Here is a 21,162-nt window from a genome sequence, read left to right on the forward strand (position 1 = left end):
TTTTAGGGAACATTTAGCAAAGCCTGGCGAAGAATATTTTTGGTTGTCAGAACCAAGGGAGTGCTACTGGCACCTGGTGGATAGAAGACAGAGATGCTGCTAAAAATTTTACAATATGCAGGTTGTGAGCCTTAAAAGTAACACAGCCAGTTATTGTACCAGCAAATGGGTTGATTCAGGAATAGCAGAGTAATTGCAATTGGAACAAGCAAGCGATAGGAAAAGCCACGGGCAAGTTTAGAGAACAAAGGAGAGGACCGCTCTTTTATGGAGGAAAGAGGAGAATTGGGAGGGGCTGTTATAGACAAAAAGTCCATTGGAGTGAACTGTGAGTTCAAAGTGTAGTGTAGATTTCTTTTAAAGATTTATTTATTTATTAGAGAGTGAGCACGAGCAGGAGGGGCAGAGGGAGAGGGAGAGAGAATCTCAAGCAGAACCCTAAGACAGAGCCTGACTCAGGGCTCCATCTTACGACACTGAGATCAGGACCTGTGCAGAAACCAAGAGTCCATTGCTTAACTGACTGCACCACCCAGGCGCTCCTGATGCTCAAATATAGAATCTTCCTTCCTTGTGCTGGAGTAGTGAAATAATGTGACTAGCAAGGTGTATCTCTTCCTGTTGAGGTCCATAACTGATGTGGAGTGGTAGTGCATGAGGCTTCCCCTTCTGGCTTCCTGACTCTATTTTATTTATTTATTTAAAAGATTTTATTTATTCATTAGAGAGAGCATGAGCAGGGGGAGAGGGAGAAGCAGGCTCCCCACTGAGCAGGGAGCCCAATGTGGGGCTCAGTCCCAGGACCCTGGTATCATGACCTGAGCCAAAAGCAGACGCTTAACTGACTGAGCCACCCAGGAGACCCTCTATTTTATTTTTTAAAGTTTTATTTATTTAAGTAAATAAAACAGCTGTGGGGCCCTGATATCAAACCTGACTCCATTTTATTTATTTTATTGTATTATTATTTTTCTAAAGATTTTATTTATTCATTTGAGAGAGAGAGACAGAACACAAGCAAGGGGAGAGGCAGAGGGAGAGGGAGAAGCAGGCTCCCTGCTGAGCTGGGAGCCCAACGTGGGGCTCGATCCCAGGACCTAGAGATTATGACCCGAACTGAAGGCAGATGCTTAACCATCTGAGCCACCCAGGCACCCCTTTATTTTATTTTCTTAAGATTTTATTTATTGGGGTGCCTGGGTGGCTCAGTTGGTTAAGCGACTGCCTTCGGCTCAGGTCATGTTCCTGGAGTCCCAGGATCGAGTCCCACATCGGGCTCCCAGCTCGGCAGGAAGCCTGCTTCTCCCTCTCCCACTCCCCCTGCTTGTGTTCCCTCTCTCGCTGTCTCTCTCTCTGTCAAATAAATAAATAAAATCTTAAAAAAAAAAAAGATTTTATTTATTTATTAGAGAGAGAGAGAAGCAGACTCCCCACTGAGCAGGGAGCCAGACGCAGAATTCGATCCCAGGACCCCAGGATCCTGAGCTGAGCTGAAGGCAGATGCTTAACTGACTGAGCCACCCAGGCGCCCCAAGTCTGACTCCATTTTAAATGAGATTTCCCTTTATTAATTTTCACAGGGTAAGCCCCCCACAAGGAATTATTGGGACCAAAATCACAATAGTGCTGAAGCTGAGAAATCCTAACGTAGAGTATAGAATGTAAGAGGGGTGGGCATGGGAGGGCATAAGATACGAAGCCAGAGAGGTAGGCCTGATTCTAAAGAATCTTGTTTTCCTGCTAAAAGAAAAACTTGTACTTTATCCTGGAGACTGGGATCAGAAAATAATTAAAGGAATTTTTAAAAACTTTTATTATGGAAGTGTTCAAGTGTGCCTAACAGTGGGAAGAATGGTATAATGAACCCCCGTTGAGCAGTCACTCAGTTTCAGCAATTTTCAATTATCAATATTTTTTCTAATCTTGAAAAATGTATTTATTTAAAACAGGAAAAAGAAAAAGAAAAAAAAAAGAAAAAGAAAAAAAATTAAAACAGGAAAACTGAGGGCGCCTGGGTGGCTCAGTTGATTAAGCGACTGCCTTCGGCTCAGGTCATGATCCTGGAGTCCTGGGATCGAGTCCCACATTGGGCTCCCTGCTCAGCAGGGAGTCTGCTTCTCCCTCTGACCCTCCTCCCTCTCATGCTCTCTGTCTCTCATTCTCTCTTGCAAATAAATAAAATCTTAAAAAAAACAAAAAACAAACAGGAAAACTGGGCGCCTAGGTGGCTCAGTCGGTTAAGCATCTGCCTTCGGCTCAGGTCATGATCCCAGGGTTCTGGGATCGAGTCCCGCATGGGGCTCCTTGCTCAGTGGGGTGTCTGCTTCTCCCTCTATCCCTACCCCCTGCCCGTGATCTCTCTCTCTCTCTGCCTCTCTCTCTCACACACTCTTTCTCTCTCAAGTGAATAAATAAAATCTTTAAAATAAATAAATAGGGCGCCTGGGTGGCTCAGTTGGTTAAGCGACTGCCTTCGGCTCAGGTCATGATCCCGGGGTCCTGGGATCGAGTCCCGCGTCAGGCTCCCCACTCTGCAGGGAGCCTGCTTCTCCCTCTCCCACTCCCCCTGCTTGTGTTCCCTCTCTCGCTGTGTCTCTCTGTCAAATAAATAATAAAAATAAAATCTTTAAAAAAAATAAAAATAAAAATAAAATAAAATAAATAAATAAATAGGAAAACTTTTGGGGCATTTGACTGGCTCAGTTGGAGGAGTATGCGACTCTTGATTTTGGGGTCATGAGGTCAAGCCCCATGTTGGGTGTAGAGATTAAATAAATAAATAAATAAAACAGCGAAACTTTTGATATTGGAGTTTGATGATAAGGTAGGTTATTAGATCAAAACATTTCATTTTGAGAAAACTAGTGCACTTGCATGATTGTTAGCTACTTTATTCGCTGGCAGAAGAAATGATATGTTATCTAGCAGTTTCATTCTGTCATTGGCACTTACATTAAAAAATTAAAATTTAAAAAATTTTATCATGGAAGGAAAGAACACTTAACATGAGATCTGTCCTCTTAACAGATTTTTAAGTGTAAAATACAGTATTCACTATAGGCACAGTGTTGTACAGCATATTTCTAGAACTTATTCATCTTGCTTAACTGAAACTTTATACCCACTGATTAACAACTCCCCACATCCCCCTACCACCAGCCTCTGTTACCCACTATTCTATCCTCTGTGCCTATGTATTTGACTATTCTAGATACCTCATCTAAGTGTAATCATGCAATATTTGTCCTTCTGTGACTGGCTTATTTCACTTATCATAATGTCCTGATTTCCTTCTTTTTTTTAAGATTGTATTTATTTATTTATTTATTTGAGAGAGAGAGAGAGCACACTCAAGCAGGGAAAGGGGCAGAGGGAGAGGGAGTGAGAGAATCTCAAGCAGACGCCATGCTGAGCGCGGACACGGGGCTCGATCTCACAACCCTGAGATCATGACCTGAGCCAAAATCAAGAGTTAGACACTCAACCAACTGAGCCACCAGGTGCCCCAGATTTCCTTTTTTTTTTTTTTAAGGCTGAATAATATTCTATAGTATGTATATACATTTTCTTTATCCATTCATCTGTTGATGGACATTTAAGTGGTCTCCACATATTGGCTGTTATGAATAGTGCTGAACATAGGAGTGCTAATCTCTTTGAGATCTTGATTTTAGTTTTCATGGATAAATATCCAGAAGTGGGATTTCTGGATCATATGGCAGTTCTATTTTAATTTAATTTAAAAAAATTTTTTTAAAGATTTTATTTATTTATTTGACAGAGAGAGATAGCAATAGCAGGAACACAAGCAGGGGGAGTGGGAGAGGGAGAAGCAGGCTTCCCGCTGAGCAGGGAGCCCGATGTGGGGCTCGATCCCAGGACCCTGAGATCATGACCTGAGCCGAAGGCAGACGCATAACAACTGAGCCACCCAGGCGCCCCTAATTTTAATTTTTTTTAAAAAATTTTATTTATTGGGCGCCTGGGTGGCTCAGTTGGTTAAGCGACTGCCTTTAGCTCAGGTCATGATCCCAGGGTCCTGGGATCGAGTCCCGCATTGGGCTTCCTGCTCAGCAGGGAGTCTGCTTCTCCCTCTCCCACTCCCCCTGCTTGTGTTCCCTCTCTCGCTGTCTCTCTCTCTGTCAAATAAATAAATAAATAAAATCTTTAAAAAAAAAAAAGAAAAAAAGAAAAAACAAAGTTGAAAGCATCACACTTCCTCATTTCAAAATATATTATAAAGCTATAATAATTAAAACAGTATGGTACTGGGGTGCCTGGCTGCCTCAGTTAGTGGAACATGTGATGCTTGATCTTAGGATTGTGGGTTGGAGACCACATTGGGTGTAGAGAGTACTTAAAAATAAAATCTTTTTTTAAAAAGTAAAACCTGTAGAAAAAACCAGTATGGTACTGGCAGACAGACATTAAGACTGATGGAACAGAATAAAGAGCCCAGAAATAAAAAACAATGATAAATATTTTGTCAATCTTATTTCAACTATCACTGAAGGATTTTATTTTTTATTTTTTTTAAGATTTTATTTATTTATTTGAGAGAGAGAATGAAAGAGAGCACGTGAGAGGGGGAAGGGTCAGAGGGAGAAGCAGACTCCCTGCTGAGCAGGGAGCCCGATGCGGGACTCGATCCTGGGACTCCGGGATCATGACCTGAGCCGAAGGCAGTCGCTTAACCAACTGAGCCGCCCAGGCGCCCTATTTTATTTTTTTTTAAAGATTTTATTTATTTATTTGACAGAGAGAGACAGCGAGAGAGGGAACACAAGCAGTGGGAGTGGGAGAGGGCCGAGCATGGAGCCCGATGCGGGGCTCAATCCCAGGATCCTGGGATCATGACCTGAGCTGAAGGCAGACGCTCAACCGACTGAGCCACCCAGGCGCCCCTGAAGGATTTTAAACAGAAGAGTTGCATGATGAGATTTCCATTTTAGAGAGATCTCTGATGGTAGGTTCCAGGATGAATTGAAGGGAGTGAGACAGAGAGGAGAGAGCCAAATGAGGACAGTGCCAAATTCCTTACTTCCTGCTGTCTTTTGAACTTGCTTCAGTAAAGTTCACCTTGCTTCCAAGCCTCAGGATCCATACTTGCCAGGGCCATCCATGGCTTCCCTTGATTGAACTCCATGAACTCCCTGGTGAGTTCTTATCTTCCTGGACCTCCCAGTGGCATCTGACATAGTCAATCACTCTGTCTTCCTTACCACCCTTGCTTCCCTTGGCTTCTGGGACACCAAGCTCTCCTGATTTATCTCTGTTCTTACTAGTCAGTCAGTCCTCTGTGCCTTCTGTGGTCTCCTCCTCCCTCCATCCTCTAGAGTCTGGGGGTTGGAGAGCCCTAGGGCTAGGGCCTCCAACTGCCTCTCTGTGCATTCACCTCCTCAAGGATTTCATTCAGTCTCAGGTTTTTAAACATTCTATCTGCAAGGACACCTGCTGCCCAGAACTTTCCTCTGGGCTCCAGACAGATCCAGCTGCCTCCTGGACAGCTCCCTTTGGAGGTCTAATAGGCCTGTCAAACTTAGCACGTCCAAACTGAAGTCCTCCTGAGCCTCTCTGCCAATATCCCCCACATCCCTTAATGGCATCTCCATCCTTCCAGTTGCTTGGGTGAAAACCTTCATATCATCCTAACACCTCTCACATGCAGACCGCTCTGAGCCAGCAAGACCACGCCCATGATTGACTCCATCATAATGATCGATTTGACCTTCACTGCCTACCTGCAAGTGCCCACCCACCTTTGCCCCACATTTTCCTAACAAACCTGGAAGTATTTTCGGCACTTTGGAGACAGTCTTTGAGATGCTAGCTTGCTGTCTTCATGGTTTTGGCCTCACTGAAATAAATTCCTTTCTTTTTTCACTACCACTCATTTCTCTGCCTTTGGATTTTATCAGTGGTGAGTGGCCGAGCCTGGTCTGTTTGGGGCCTCTGGAGGGAGATGCTCTTGCAGCCCTGCACACCAGCAACAAGCATTGTGGGGCTGAAAATACTGGAACCCTGATCACCCTGTCCTGGCTGGTAAGGTGGTTCCACACTGGCAGAGGCAAGCTAAGAAGACCTGAGGCTACTGCCCCTTTCCCACCTAGCACTCAGGTCCTAAAGGGGGGATTTCACTCAGAAGCAAGTCATTCATCTTACCCCCAACTCCATTGTCTTGGCTTGGAGATTTTTCTTTGGGGGAGAAGTAGTCACAAACAGACGGCTCCTAATCTCTTCCCAAAAGAACTGACTTCAATGGCAACATAGGATGAGGAAGTTCAGGCTTAAGGATATTCTCTGTAACACCTTATTATTATTATTATTTTTTTTGAGTAAACTCTACCCCCAACTTGGGGCTCAAACTCACGACCCTGAGACCAAGAGTTGTTTGCTCTACCAACTAAGCCAGACAGGTGCCCTCAAGCTGAAGGATATTCTCAAAAACAGTGGTGCTTGTGGTAAAAGGCCATTGGGAGATAGATTTGGTGGAGAGAGAAACTAAACTGTAAGCCAATTAATTTGCAAGAGAAATGGGTAAGGAGACAGCTGGGAGGAGCCCCCCTGGGATCAGAACAAATCTAACACTGACATCAGGAACTGTTCCTTCTAAGGAACTCTAGTGTGATTGAGTTATTCTATCCAGCAATTTATGTCCCAGGGTATTGTTGGAAACAATAGAGCAATCATCCTGCAGTTAGTGAAGTTTAACATTTGGGCATAGTCAGGAAAAGAGGCAAAGAGAAACCTGTCAAAACCACTGTCATCTCAGGGTAACTGTGGGTATGCCCAAGACCACACCCCTTGAGGACCAACATAATAGGCTTAACACGTGTGTGTTTTGGGGGGGGGAGGTGGTGGTGGTAGCAAGAATAGACTTAAATGAAATAATCCAGCTAGTTACTACAAATAATAATAAACCCGAAAGAGAGGGTGGGGAACCTTTACCTAGAGTCAGTACATTACCTAAATCATCCAGTTCCAACAAAAAAATTTTTGATATGCAAAGGAACAGGAAGTATAACCCATACAGTGGGGCGGGGTTGGGGGGCTATGGTAAAGGAGATAACAAAGACTACCCGTGAGAATAACCAGATGTCATATTTCTTTTTCTTTTTTTTTTTTTTAAAGATTTTATTTATTTGTTTGAGAGAGAGAGAGAGAGAGCAAGCACAAGCTGGGGGGAAGGGCAGAGGGAGAAGCAGACTCCTTGCTGAGCACAGAGCCTGATGTAGGGCTCCATCCCAGGCCTCTGAGATCATGACTTGAGCCAAAGGCAGCCGCTTAACCAGCTGAGCCACCCAGATGCCCCTACAGGATGTCATATTTAACAAAGACTTCAAAGTAGCCATTTTAGGGGCACCTGGCTGGCTCAGTCGAAAGAGCATGTGACTCTTGATCTCAGGGTCATGAGTTCAAGCCCCATGTCGGATGTAATGATTACTTAAATAAATAAAACTTAAAAACAAAGTAGCCATTTTAAATAGGTTCAAGAAAATAAAGGAAACCATGGTTAAAGAAAGGTACGATGACAATGTCATTCAAGAGAATGCAATAGATAGAAATTATAAAATGAGAACCAAATGGAAATTCTAGAGTTGGAAAGTACAGTAACTGAAATGAAAAATTCACTAGAGGGGCTTTTATTAGTTTGCTGGGGCTGCCATAACAAAATGCCACAGACTGGGTGGTTTGAGCAACAGATATTTATTTTTTCACAGTTCTGGAGGCTAGAAATCCAAGATCAGGGCATCTGCAAGCTTGGTTACTTCTTTTTTTTAAGATTTTATTTATTTATTTGACAGAGACAGTGAGAGAGGGAACACAAGCAGGGGGAGTGGAAGAGGGAGAAGCAGGCTTCCCGCTGAGCAGGGAGCCCGATGCAGGGCTCGATCCCAGGACGCTGAGATCATGACCTGAGCCGAAGGCAGACGCTTAACCGACTGAGCCGCCCAGGCGTCCCAGTAGGAGCCATTTCAAGGACACAGTCTTGAGAGAGCAATATGTTATTGAGACCATCTGGACTGGATATGTGACTGATCCCTGTTAAGGCCTCTGTATAAACTTTGAATATTCTGGTGGGCAGATGTGGAGATTTACTCATCTTGCAGGCACCCAAGACAAGTTTTGTAGGTAAGTTCCCTTGCTTATTAAACCCACCACCAAACAATTTGGAGTGGTCTGCCTCTTTCTTGGGTCTCTCCTTGCCCTCTGTGTATGGGGGCCGATTTCAGATTTCATCCAGGGAACTCCCGAGGTTATGAACCAACAGTAGTTATGTAATTATTAAAGACAATATAAATGCATATTTCTTCCCTTTTCTTACCTTAACTGATTTAAATAGTAACTGTATAAAATAATATGTATATAATGGATTGTTGGGCCTATAACATATAGAAATCCAATACATTTGCCAATTACAGCACAAAGGAGGTAGGTGGAGCAAAGACGTATTGTGCTAACTGACTTCGGATGATAAATGTACTAGAATAAAGAGAATCAGAAATGATAAATAAGAAGGTTAATATAACAAAGTATAAATACATATATACTTTCTCTCCTTTCTTCCCTTATTTCCTTTAAAAGTCATAAAATTATATATAACAATGTATTGTTAAGTTTGCAACATTTATAGATGTAATATTTTTAACAATATCACAAGGGGGCAAAAGAGGGGCACCTGGGTGGCTCAGTCAGTCAAGCGTCTGCCTTTGGCTCGGGTCATGATCCCAGAGTCCTGGGATTGAGCCCCACGTCAGGCTCCCTACTCAGTGGGGAGCCTGCTTCTCCCTCTGCCTCTGCTGTTCCCCCCGCTTGTGCTCTCTCCAAATTATTTGAGAGAGAAAGAGCATGTGTGTGGAGTGCGGGGGAGGAGCAGAGAAAGGGACAAGCAGACTCAGGCTGAGTGCGGAGTCTGACACAGGGCCCAACGTCGGGCCCAATCCCATGACCCCGAGATCATGACCTGAGCTGAAACCAAGAGTCAGACGCTTAACTGACTGAGCCACCCAGGCGCCCCCTCCAATTACTTTTTCTTACCTCGTCTTAGAGTTCTTTCCTTTTCCTTGAGTCCGCTCCAGGTATATTTCTTCCTCCCTGTTCCTAGGACATGTCAGGCACTTTCCTGCCTCAGGGCCTTTGTGTTCTGTCTGGAACCAGATACCTGCTTCATTTAGGTCTCTGCTCAAATGTTACTTTATCAGAAGAGGCCCTCCTTGACCATCCTATGAAAAATAGCATTCCCCCACACCACTGCACTCTTACTCCCTTACCTTGCTCTGTTGTTCTTCATAGTACTTACCTCAATCTGATATTATATATATGTATGTGTAAATCTATTACTGTCTCTCATGTAAGTTCTGTGGAAGCACGGACTTGTGCACTGTTATGGCTGTATTACCAGTGCTTAAATCAATTCCTGGCATATAGTGGGTGCTCAGAAACTATTAAATGCATGTCCACCGCCTCCAATCTAGTCCGGTCTACTATAATATCAACTGAACTAGTGCTCCAGCCTCCTAAGTGATCTCCGCGTCTCATGTCTGATTCCTTCAGTCCGATCTCCACACTGCAGAATTCTCTTTTTAAAATTCAAATCGGATCATCTCACTTTCTTTCTTAAAACCCTTTGATGGCGTCCCTTTGCCCTTCGGATAAAACCCAAAGTCCTTAACATGACTTGCAAGGTGCCTGCTCTTTGGCCCCTGATTACCTGGCCACCTTGTTTGTTTCCTGCAGCCATGCTGTACTGCTTTGAATTCTTAGCTGAAGCCAGGCACTCGCTTCAGGTCCTTAGTATGTATGTACTTATACCTCTGCCTGGGATACTCTTTGTCCTGCTCCCCTTGTAGGTCTCAGTTTGAGGGTCATTTCTAGGGGAGCCTTCACTGACCTCTCAGACGAGGTTGGCTTCTTCAGAGTCTGCTGCAATCTTATCGGGGCTGGCATGCTTGCTTTTTTCCCCACATACTTAAAAAAAAAATTAAGAACAAAAGTTTAGTTTCCATCTATGAAACGAAATTGCACCATTTAATTAAAAGTGAGAAAAAATAGTTGACTTTGGGGTGCCTGGGTGTCTCAGATGGTTAAGCATCTGCCTTCTGCTCAGGTCATGCTCCCAGGATCTTGGGATCGAGTCCCACATCAGGTTTCCTGCTCAGTTGGAAGTCTGCTTCTCCCTCTCCCTCTGCACTTCCCCCTGCTTGTGCAATCTCTCTCTCTCTCTCTCAAATAAACAAAATCTTAAAAAAAGTAGTTGACTTTAAAAAATGTAATCATAAACTTGTAAATAGGAAAAATATTTTGAGTACACTATCGATATGTGTGCTTTTGTGATTATGGTCCCTTTTTTATTTTTATATTTTTTAAAGATTTTATTTATTTGTCAGAGAGAGAGAGAGCACGCGTGGAAGGCAGAGGGAGAAGCAGACTCCCTGCTGAGCAAGGAGTCCGATGTGGGACTCAGTCCCAGGACCCCGAGATCATGACCTGAGCTGAAGGCAGACACTTAACCAACTGAGCCACCCAGGTGTCCCAGTCCCTTTAAAAAAAAAAAAAGATTTTTTACTTTTGGGGGGCAGAGGGAGAGTGTGGGGGGAGGGGCAGAGGGAGAGGGAGAGAGAGAATCCAAGCAGACTGCCCGATGAGCACAGAGCCTGACACAGGGCTGGATGGATCCCAGGACCCCAAGATCATGACCTGAGCCAAAATCAAGAGATGCCCAACTGACTGCCTTTGGCTCAGGTCATGATCCCAGAGTCCCAGAATCAAGTCCCGCATCGGGCTCCCCACTCAGCAGGGAGTCTGCTTCTCCCTCTGACCCTTCCCCCTCTCGTGCTCTCTCTCTCTCTCAAATAAATAAATAAAATCTTGGGCGCCTGGGTGGCTCAGTTGGTTGAGCGACTGCCTTCGGCTCAGGTCATGATCCTGGAGTCCCTGGATCGAGTCCCGCATCGGGCTCCCTGCTCGGCGAGGAGCCTGCTTCTCCCTCTAACCCTCCCCCCTCTCATGTACTCTCTCTCTCTCTCATTCTCACTCTCTCAAATAAATAAATAAATCTTTAAAAAAATAAATAAGTAAATAAATAAATAAAATCTTAAAAAAAAAAGAATCGGTCGCCTGGGTGGCTCAGTCGTTAAGCGTCTGCCTTCGGCTCAGGTCATGATCCCAGGGTCCTGGGATCGAGCCCCACATCAGGCTCCCTGCTCAGCGGGAGGCCTGCTTCTCCCTCTCCCACTCCCCCTGCTGTGTTCCCTCTCTCGCTGTGTCTCTCTCTGTCAAATAAATAAAATCTTAAAAAAAAAAAAAAGAATCTGTTAAATGTTGTGGATCCTAAGAATAATGCTCATTTGCATATATCTTGTATACTTTTTTTAAAAAAATCCTGTATACTCTTAAGATTCAGAGGCAGGTATTAAAACACGTGGAGCTGGGGCACCTGGGTGGCTCAGTTGTTAGGCGTCTGCCTTCGGCTCAGGTCATGATCCCAGGGTCCTGGGATTGAGCCCCGCATCGGGCTCCCTGCTCGGCGGGAAGCCTGCTTTTCCCTCTCCCTCTGCTGCTCCCCTGCTTATGCTCTTTGTCAAATAAATAAAATCTTTAAAAAAAAAATTTTTTTTAAAGATTTTATTTATTTATTTGACAGAGAGACACAGCGAGAGAGGGAACACAAGCAGGGGGAGTGGGAGAGGGAGAAGCAGGCTTCCCGCAGAGCAGGGAGCCAGACGTGGGGCTCGATCCCAGGACCCTGGGATCATGACCTGAGCCGAAGGCAGACGCTTCACGACTGAGCCACCCAGGCGCCCCAAAATCTTTAAAAAAATTTTAAAAACATGTGGAGGAGTAGACAAATGTCAGCTTTCTCCTGTTCTTTCTCTCAGCTCTTGACAGCTAACTTCTTGATCTGTGCCTTTAATCCCATCCCTTGTCAGTTCTGGAGCTTAGTCGCCAGCAGCATTCTTTCCCTTTCATCTTTTTCTCCTGGACCCTTTCCATCAGCTTAACTTTCTGAATATAAATTCTTAGGAACAGCAAAAAAATAAAATAAAATAATAATAATAAATAAATAAATATATATGATTCTTTTTCACCTCGTAGCTGTACTTCTTTTGTGACAATTTTCAGAACACTTCCTTCCTTTGCCTTCCACGGCAATGTACGCTCCTGTTTCTCTCTGTGTCCCCACGGTGTCCTGTTCCCCATTTGGCTGTTGCTTTGTCCCATCCCGTAAGTGCTGTTTCCCAGGTGATGCTTTCTTTAAGCCCTTTCCCAGTAGGCTTCTCATGTATCCCCATGTACTTTATACATTCTCTTATAAAATGTATCACTTTGTATCAAATAAATTGATGATTCTGAATTCCTCCAAGGCTGGGATTGGGTTAACCCTGAGAGATCAACAACCCAGTGCACTTTTTCCTTTGTTTCCCTTGTACTCATCACATCTGTCACCCCCCCTTTTTTTTAAAAGATTATTTATTTATTTTAGAGACAGGGGGAGGGGCAGAGGGGGCCCCTCCACGCTGAGCGTGGAGCCTGACATGGGGCTCCATCTCACGACCCTGAGATCATGACCTGGGCCAAAATCAAGAGTCCGACACTTAACCAACTGAGCCCCCCAGGCACCCCACATCTGTCACTGTTTGATGTCTAGCTCCATCAAGACAGGGGCTGGGTCTTTCTTGTTTGCTAATATCCCCTAAGCCAAGCACAGTGCCTGACACAGAGTAGGTGCTCAAAGAATATATTTGAATGGATTAATGAGTGTGAATTAAAAAACTCTAACCCATAACTTACTATTGCATCTGTTTTCTGGGATCGGCACAAATACTAAGTAGATCAGTGAAAATTTATTCATCATTTGGTCTAACTGGCCTCTCTGCCTCTCGTCTTCCATCTTCCTGTAATCTATCCAATAGCCTGCAACCACAGTAACATTAAAAAAAAAGGAGAGAAAGTCTGATTGTGTTCCCCTCCCCATACCTGTTATCTCATTACCTACAGAATATAGTCAAAGCTCCTCAGCCTGGATTCAAGGCTTTGACCCCAATATCCCTTTCCAAACATCTCTGGGTTTATTTATTGTTTATTATATGCCAAGCACTGGGTTAGTCACTGAGGACTTTCCAAACTAGTTGGGAAGACAGGTACATAGATTAACATGATCAGCTCTTTTACAGTCTGTGAGAACACAGTTTCAGACAGCGGATTATAAAATGTTAGGTTTTCGTCCTCTGAACTCGGCTTACAAGTTCAGTCTAGAACTGCATTGTCCAATATAGTGGCTACCAGCCGTATTTCGGGTACTCAACTGCCACATGAAGCTGGTGGCTGTCATGCTGGACAGCACAGCACAAGCCATTTCAATCATTCGTGGAAAGGGGGTTACCTATGGTGCTTTATTTTTTTTAAAGATTTATTTGAGAGCGAGCAAGATTGAGAGAATGAGTGGGGGGAGGGGCAGAGGGAGAAGCAGACTCCCTGAGGAGCAGGGAGCCAACCCTAAGACTGGATCCCAGGACCCTGAGATCATGACCTGAGCCAAAGGCAGACGCTTAACGGACTGAGCCACCCAGGCGCCCCCCTATGGTGCTTTAAAGAGAGCAAGGACCATTTCCCATACATGCACTCTGGGGCTAGCTACCAGCTCCCCCACCCAATTCTCCCACTCACACCCCACCCCCCAAACACACAGCTTGGCTGGGGCAGATTTTGAAGTAGTACACAGGCTTCCAATAGAGCTCATGCATGGAGGTAACTTTGTAAACTATTGATACAGAAACGTGATATAATAGGTTCAGTTCTTGCTTTCATTACAGCTTTACTTCAAGCAAATTCTAGCTCTTTTCTCAAACTTCTCCCATCCTCGGAATTTATGCCAAGGGGTTCTGAAAAGTTACGTTACACCCAGGCAGCATATATAACAGGTAAAAATCCAGACTGTACCTACCTCGAGGCTTTTACAAGCCATCCATCCAGGACCCTATTTCACCACCCGCCTTTTCCTTTCACTTTCCCTAGAAAGGAAGGACACGACGAATTAAGATTTCCAAACAACAAAAGGATTTATTTTGAAGTGTGAGAATAATAGGAAAACTAAGTGATGGGGATTGGACCCTCATCGGGGTCTTCTGGGAAATCGGAAGCACCACCCTCTTCTGCAGCTCGATGCTTCTCCAATTTAGCAATCAATTCTTTCGCTGGATTGAAGACGCCATTGGTCTGCTGGTCGCAGACATAGCAGCGAGGGGTGGTGCGGAAATGCTGCAGTGCACAGCTCTCGCAGAAATAATGCCTGCACTTGGTGACAACTGGATTCTGGAAGGTCTGGCGACAGATGAAACACTTGAATGGTATTTCCTCATCATCGCTTCCCACTTCATAGTTTTCGTCCTCATAGACACCATAGCGACCCTCATCAAGCTCACGTTCGATCTGCCACCCATGCTTGTAATCTGAACGGTCATGGAGGAACTTGCAGCTGTCTCCGAAGCCGCAAAAGCCAGTCTCCTTGTAGTCCTTACAAATGTCGGGCTGGTAATCCCAGCGCACGGTGGCACGTAGATGCTCGGGAGCTCGGATGGGGCCCTTCCTCACCATCCCGGAGGAAGCATTGCCCATAGACGTATCCTTGGGCTTCATGTATTTCTGATAATTATTGATTCCCCGGTAGATCTTGTCATCTTCCTTGCCCCGCAGCTCCTCCTGGATCTTCTGGCTGCGCTCAAAGATGGCTTGTGCGTCACGCTCCTTCTCTGTGTCTAGCTCGTAGACGGCAGTCGCCCCCATATCCTCTGGTCCCACGGGTTTTGCGGAGCGGGTGGACTTGTACACCACGCCAAGACTCTCGGGCTCGTTCTCCTCCTCCTCCTCGCTGCTCAGGTCGCCGTAAGCCGCCTTCTGTTTACCACTGCCACGAGTCTTCTGTATCATCGGATTGTGGATGGCCCGCTTCTTCTCCCGCCGAACCACAGTGCTGCCTTCGTCGCTGCTGCTGTTGCTGTCTCCGGGCTCCTGGTCGCAGACCGGGCGCTTTCTGCGGCCTGCAGCCCCTTTCCGCCCCGCGGGCTTCTTGAAGAGGAAGGTGCACACCTGCTCTGCCGCCTTGCCCGGAGACAGTTGCTCTGCCATTTTGGAGTCCCGAGCTCCGGAAGGCTGCGGCGCGCTCGGCCGCGCGGGGCCTCTTACGTCACCGCACGTCGCGCGCGCGCTCGCCGGTCGCGGCGAAATGGGCTGCCCGAAGCGGCCGGCGGGAGCGCGAGCGTGCGAGGGTGCGAGCGCGCGCCGCTCCTGAGCCCCGCCGGCCCCCGTCGCTTCCTCCCGAGGCGTGCGGGGCCCCGCCCCGCGGGCAGGCTGCCGCGGAGCCTACTGGGAAGGGGGCCGAGGCCGGGTCACCTTTACCGGGCCGGGCTGGCAGGGGTTTGGCTCCGGCAACGGCGCTGCGATGTGGTTCGAGATCCTGCCCGGGATCGGCGTCATGGCCGTGTGCTTGGTCATCCCCGGCATAGCGACGGCGCACATCCACAGGTTCAGTAACGGCGGCAAGGTGAGGCGGCCTCTCCGGCGCGACGGCTGACCCGGCGGGCTGGCGTTACAGAGCGGGCGGTGGGAGGCCGCTGGGGTCCGGAGCCGCTCTCCCACCCGGGGGACACCGGCGTCGCCCCCCTCCTTTCTTCGTGTTGCCTAAAAGCAGAGGCTTGCGGAACGAAACCCGACGGAAACCACATTCTGCTCTAGCAAGAAGCGGCTAGTTGGTGGGTGAAGAGTGGGCAGGAGGGCGGAGTAGGTTCGGGGGCTGACAAGGTAGATCAGAAGGTGGGCCCAAACTCCTGGGCGTCGCTTTGGTCTCGCCTCCACTCCCTCGGATCGCTGAGCTTTTGATTGTAATTTCTCGCGTCCGCATCTTGGTACCTTCTCGGTTTTTCACCTCCTTACCTTTAACTAGGTTTTTACTTTGACATTTTTTTTTTTAGATTTTTTCTTTTAAGATTTTATTTATTTGAGAGAGAGAATGAGAGACAGAGAGCACGAGAGGGAAGAGGGTCAGAGGGAGAAGCAGACCCCCCGCTGAGCAGGGAGCCCGATGTGGGATTCGATCCCGGGACTCCAGGATCATGACCTGAGCCGAAGGCAGTCGCTTAACCAACTGAGCCACCCAGGCGCCCTACTTTGACATTTTTTATCCCCCACTTTTCCCCCCAAGCCTTTAGGAATTTACCGCAAGATCCTGCTTTTCACATCAGGATTGTAATTTTCCTCTTCTCCTAGCCCTTCACGTTGTCTCTAGGGTACAGGGTATAATGTATTTGCCTTCTGGTTTTGATTGTTCTTCACGTGTGATCTACTGCTATTGTTTCTTCTCTTGAAGACCCCAAAAGGAAACAAGTAGTCCTGTCTTTAAGGGGGGCGTGGGGGAGGTGGGAGGGAAGGAGGAAAGAAAAAAAAAACAAAAACAAAACATGCTGGTTAAAATAGAAAGTGTAAGAACTCTTGGTGACCATCTTAATTTTGAAGTTTAATGGTCCGATTTTATTTAGGATCTGGTCTTAATTTGGTTTTTGTTTCGGCGATGATTCCATTTTTCTAGAATGTCACTTATGAGTTCTGGTAGCCCTCTATTGGGTCACTCATTTTCTTAAACATTGTGCAATAATGATTTTTTTTAATTGTAGGAAAAAAGGGTTGCCTATTATCCGTATCAGTGGAGTCTGATGCAAAGAGATAGGCGGGTCTCTGGAGTTAATCGTTACTATGTGTCCAAGGTAAGATGGCTTTGCTGCTAGACATCTGTCAGGGTTGAGATGGGTTCTGGTAATGTTTTGTCAGATGTCTTAACAGTGCTAATTAATTTGCATTGTCTTGTCTACTGGTGAGGTTGAGTAGCCTTTCAGAAATTTAATGATCGTTTGTATTTTTTATTCTGTGGATTGTCTGCCTATGTGCTTTGCTTGTTCTGTTTTTGTTTTTTTTTTTAATGGGGGCTCTTTATATATTATGGTTATTAATCATTTGTCTGTTTTATATGTGGCAGATCTTTTTCACCAGTCTGTCTTCTTCACTTTATGATGTCTTTCATCGATAGTTTTCACTTTTGGTGTTTAGTTTATCATATTTTGTCAGTCAGGATTTGGGGTTTTATGTCTTGCTTACAAATAACTTTCCTACCCAAGATTATAAATATATTTTTAAAATTTCTCCAAATATAGTTTCTTTTCTTTTCTTTTCTTTTTTTTTTTTACATTTAGTGCTTTGACACATCTCCAGGTCATTTGGGGGTATAATGTGAAATCACAGGATTTAATTTCACTTTTTTCCAAGAGATAGCAGCCAGTTGTCACAATTATCCATTTATAGAACAGTCCATTTTTTATTTGAAATACCATTCTAGTAAACTAAATTTCTGTATACACGTGGTCCTGTTTCACGAATACACTCTTTTATACTCCATGAGTTTGCCAGTTCCTGCACCCAATACCGTATGTAAAGAATTACTATAATTTTACATATTTGATTGAATCCTGTGGAATTGCTGTCTTTGTAGGTCGGATATAGCCAAGCAGTAGCATTTTCATATGATTAAACCTGTTAGGATGTTTTTAGATCTTGTAGGAGTTCATCTCCATTATTCTTCTAAAAAAATGTAGTTACTTTTTAACATTTTCTCCTTGCTCGTTTATTCTTCACAGTGAACCTAGGTTAATATTAATTTCATTTTATAGATGAGAAAACAGGGTCAGAGTGGTTAAATAACACTGTAAGGACTCAACCTAGGTGATCTGCCTGTCAGTATAGTGCTTTTTGAGGATCTAATGAACATGATGATGAAATCAACTCAACTGAAGCAGTATTTCTCAAAGTGTGGTCCAAGAATAACCATCAGAGTCAGCTGGCATATGAAATAAAATGAAGATTCCTAATTAGAATTTCTACAGGGTGGCTCCTAGGACTAAGCAATTTTCATTTTTTCTCAAGGTGGTTCTGCCCGCAAAAGTAAACAAAATACCTGGACTATGTTATTTTAACACGTGGAAGAAATGTCATCACTGATTAATCTTTTACTCCCTAGTTTCTGAAGTCTTTGGTCATGAACTAAGTAAGAAAGAGTGGGTCTTCTGAATAAACAGTGTCAGGCTTACAGGGCAAGAGTTCTGGAGTTGGGGGTCCCTGACCTTGAATTCTGGCTCTGCACTTCCTTACTGACTTAAGCAAGAGACTTTTAAGCTGAGTCTCCATTTGTTCATCTGTAAAAAAAAGTAGAATGAGGTTAAGAGTATCTTCCTCATGTTGGCTGTTTTTTTTTTAACGGTTTTACTTTACTGTCCTTACTCTCTGAAGGATCCACATGGTAACTGGTTTTCGTTCTGATGGGGGGGGCACTTTTCATATAAAGTGATGTTTGCTTCTGTCAGAAAATGAAAACTAGAAATCGTTATAGGTTATTCTTCGTACATTAGTGGTTATAAAATTCAGTTCAATTTATTGGTGCAGTGAGAGAAAGGTGGGATGTGCAGGTACTTTCTTGAGTGACAGAGCATGCCACTGACGCCGGAATTAGGAGTACCGACATTCCTCATGGCGTGTACAGGTAGTGGGTTTTCTGCACATGGAAGCTCTGGGGCAGCCCTGCAGGGAGCAAGTCTGTGGGCGCCATTTTCCCCCCGGCATTTGCTCACTTTGTGTCTGTGTCACGTTTTGGGAATTCTCAAGCTATTTCAAGCTGCTGCTTGCTATTTGTTCCGGCGATCTGCGATCAGTGCTTACGACTCACGGAGAGCTCAGATGATGGTTTGCATTTTTTAGCACTAAGGCATTTTGAAATTCAGGTGTGCAGGTGGTTCTGTAGACGTTCGCGGTCGCGCACTTAACAGACGGCAGTAGGGCGCGAGCACAACCTCTCTGTGCGCCATTCCGTCAGCTCCCGTCGCCGCGGTGCTCTGCCCCTCGCCGCACGGTACCCCCGAAGTTCGCCGCATTTGTACGTTTGTGGCCGTAACGGAATTCTCACACTTGCCTTTCTGTTCTGTTTTTCAGGGTTTGGAGAATATCGATTAAGGAAGCATTTTCCTGATTGATGAAAAATAACTCTGTCATACTCATCTACCCCTTCTAGAAGGTTATGCAATGTATTAATGTGCATAATAAAAACAACAAAAAAGTAAAATCAAGGGCTTTCTTTGCCTTTTTTTTTTAACAGTACTACACAAGGGCGCCTGGGTGGCTCAGTCGGTGAAGCATCTGCCTTCGGCTCAGGTCATGGTCCCAGGGTCCTGGGATCGAGCCCCGCATCGGGCTCCCGGCTCAGCAGGGGAGCCTGCTTCTCCCTCTGACCCTCTCCCCTCTCATGCTGTTTCTCTCTCTCTCTCTCAAATAAATAAATAAATAAATTCTTAAAAAAACAAAACAAAACAGTACTACACAAACTCAAGCAATCTACCCAATGTAGCTTTATCACCTTTAAAAAAAAACTAGGAGGCAACTGAGGCTTAAAATTATAGATAGAATGTACAGCAAGCACGTGCCCTTGTGCCCACTGCCCGACGTGTCACCCATGGTAGTTGTTACTATTGGAATAGATAGGAATATATTTAAAAAGACATCATTCCGGGGCGCCTGGGGGGCTCAGTCGGTGAAGCATCTGCCTCTGGCTCAGGTCATGATCCCAGGGTCCTGGGATCGAGTCCCACATCGGGCTCCCAGCTCAGCGGGAAGCCTGCTTCTCCCTCTCCCTCTGCTGTTCCCCCTGGTTGTGCTCTCGATCTGTCTGACAAATAAATAATAAAAATAATTTTAAAAGAATTCCAGGTAGAATGCTTTTATTTTTTTAAGTTTTTATTCCTTTTAGTAATCCCTACACCCAACGTGGGGCTCGAACCCACGACCCTGAGGTGAAGAGTCCCATGCTCCTCCGACTGAGGCAGCCAGGCGCCCCCAGGTGGAATGCTTTTATGCACCTTCAACTTGAGTGCGTACTGCATCTAACACCTAGGATGCCCTGAAGTGTTGATTTTTGTTCGTGGAGAGCAGGCCCAGCCATCATTATTTTACTCAAATGAGTATACTGACTGCTTGAAATAAAGAGTTGCGTGTTCACGCCTAAAGGTGGCCCAACAGTACAAAGATCTGAAAAGGTGTGACCTTGAGAGATGGTAATCCCCGGTGTGTGTAGACCAACCCCCCAGGTGACCACAGGCCGTGTGGGTGAGAAAACTAAATTGTTTTTCATCTCCCATCTTTGACCCTCTTAACCTTTGATGTGCTGATGACCTTAATCACCGGCGCTGGGTGCTTTCCATTGAACTCAGGCCGCAGGGCAGGGCCTACAAGAGGAGGGAGGCGGCGGTCACACTTGGAGCATTACCCTCTGCCGTGCCATGCTGTGATGAAAGTGCTGAAGGAGAGCCATGGTCATACGATGACAAACTTCACACAACTCAGGTCTGCACTTGGCTGTGCACAGGCCTCACTTGGTTGACGGTCACGAGAACTAGCTCGGGGAAGGGAGAGGACAGGCGTACAGACAGGGCTGTGGATGACTGGTCTACCGCCGAGTCTGTGGAGTCTTAGGTCTGTCACTTGTCTACTGTGCCTCTAGGCAGGGGTCATCCGCTAAGCGTATCTCCTTAGACGGATTCAGGCCTGTCTAGTGAAGGGCCACAACGTGACAGGTAGTGATCAGTTGTCAGGCTCAGAATTGGGGTCTGAACCCTTCACCTCCCTTTCCTGTGGCACCTGTTATAAAATTTAGCAGCCTTATTATACTCCGCTGCAGCGAGTGAACCAGATGAAAACACCAGTTAGAAGATTATAGTGGTGGTTTGTAGCCTGCATTTCTCTGGATTTTTTGCAAGTGCGATCAGCCAGAAGCATTTTCTTACAGCAGCTCTGACAGAGGTGGTCTGGCCACGGACCCCCCCTCCCCCCCACCCCTGATCCATAGGTCGCTTGCTCTTAAGATTGAAATGATGTGGGGCGCCTGGGTGGCCCAGTCGGCTGAGCCTCCAACTCTTGATTGCGGCTCAGGTCCTGATCTCAGGGACTTGGGAATGAGCCCCGCATCGGGCTCCGAGCTCAGTGGGGAGTCTGCTGGAGATTCTCTCTCCCTCTCTCACTGCCCCCCACCTCCAATAAATATATCTTTGGGGAAACAAAGATTGAAGTGATGCTTGG

At 45.7% G+C, this 21,162-nt stretch overlaps 2 protein-coding genes across 2 annotated transcripts; one reads left to right on the forward strand and one right to left on the reverse strand.

The window, feature by feature from the left end:
- Positions 1-14,041: 14,041 nt before the first annotated feature.
- Positions 14,042-15,205, reverse strand: RNF113A (ring finger protein 113A). Its single transcript, XM_035007967.1, has one exon. The coding sequence runs from the start codon at positions 15,124-15,126 to the stop codon at positions 14,092-14,094; it is 1,035 nt and encodes a 344-aa protein (XP_034863858.1). The 5' UTR covers positions 15,127-15,205; the 3' UTR covers positions 14,042-14,091.
- A 150-nt stretch (positions 15,206-15,355) lies between these two features.
- NDUFA1 (NADH:ubiquinone oxidoreductase subunit A1) lies at positions 15,356-19,156 on the forward strand. Its single transcript, XM_035007982.1, has 3 exons — positions 15,356-15,541; positions 16,668-16,757; positions 19,027-19,156. Exons 1-3 carry the CDS (start codon positions 15,440-15,442, stop codon positions 19,045-19,047), a joined length of 213 nt encoding a protein of 70 aa, XP_034863873.1. The 5' UTR covers positions 15,356-15,439; the 3' UTR covers positions 19,048-19,156.
- Positions 19,157-21,162: the final 2,006 nt, after the last annotated feature.

The sequence above is a fragment of the Mirounga leonina genome, unplaced genomic scaffold (assembly GCF_011800145.1).
Source record: "Mirounga leonina isolate KUSES-001 unplaced genomic scaffold, KU_Mleo_1.0 Mir_101664, whole genome shotgun sequence".
Classification (NCBI taxonomy): domain Eukaryota; kingdom Metazoa; phylum Chordata; class Mammalia; order Carnivora; family Phocidae; genus Mirounga; species Mirounga leonina.

Excerpts from the sequence above, each read along its gene's own strand:
- RNF113A (XM_035007967.1), bottom strand. The coding sequence starts at position 15,126 with ATGGCAGAGCAACTGTCTCCGGGCAAGGCGGCAGAGCAGGTGTGCACC.
- NDUFA1 (XM_035007982.1), top strand. The coding sequence starts at position 15,440 with ATGTGGTTCGAGATCCTGCCCGGGATCGGCGTCATGGCCGTGTGCTTG. Across the intron at positions 15,542-16,667 it reads GGTTCAGTAACGGCGGCAAG|GAAAAAAGGGTTGCCTATTA; the intron begins GTGAGGCGGCCT and ends TTTTAATTGTAG. Across the intron at positions 16,758-19,026 it reads ATCGTTACTATGTGTCCAAG|GGTTTGGAGAATATCGATTA; the intron begins GTAAGATGGCTT and ends TCTGTTTTTCAG.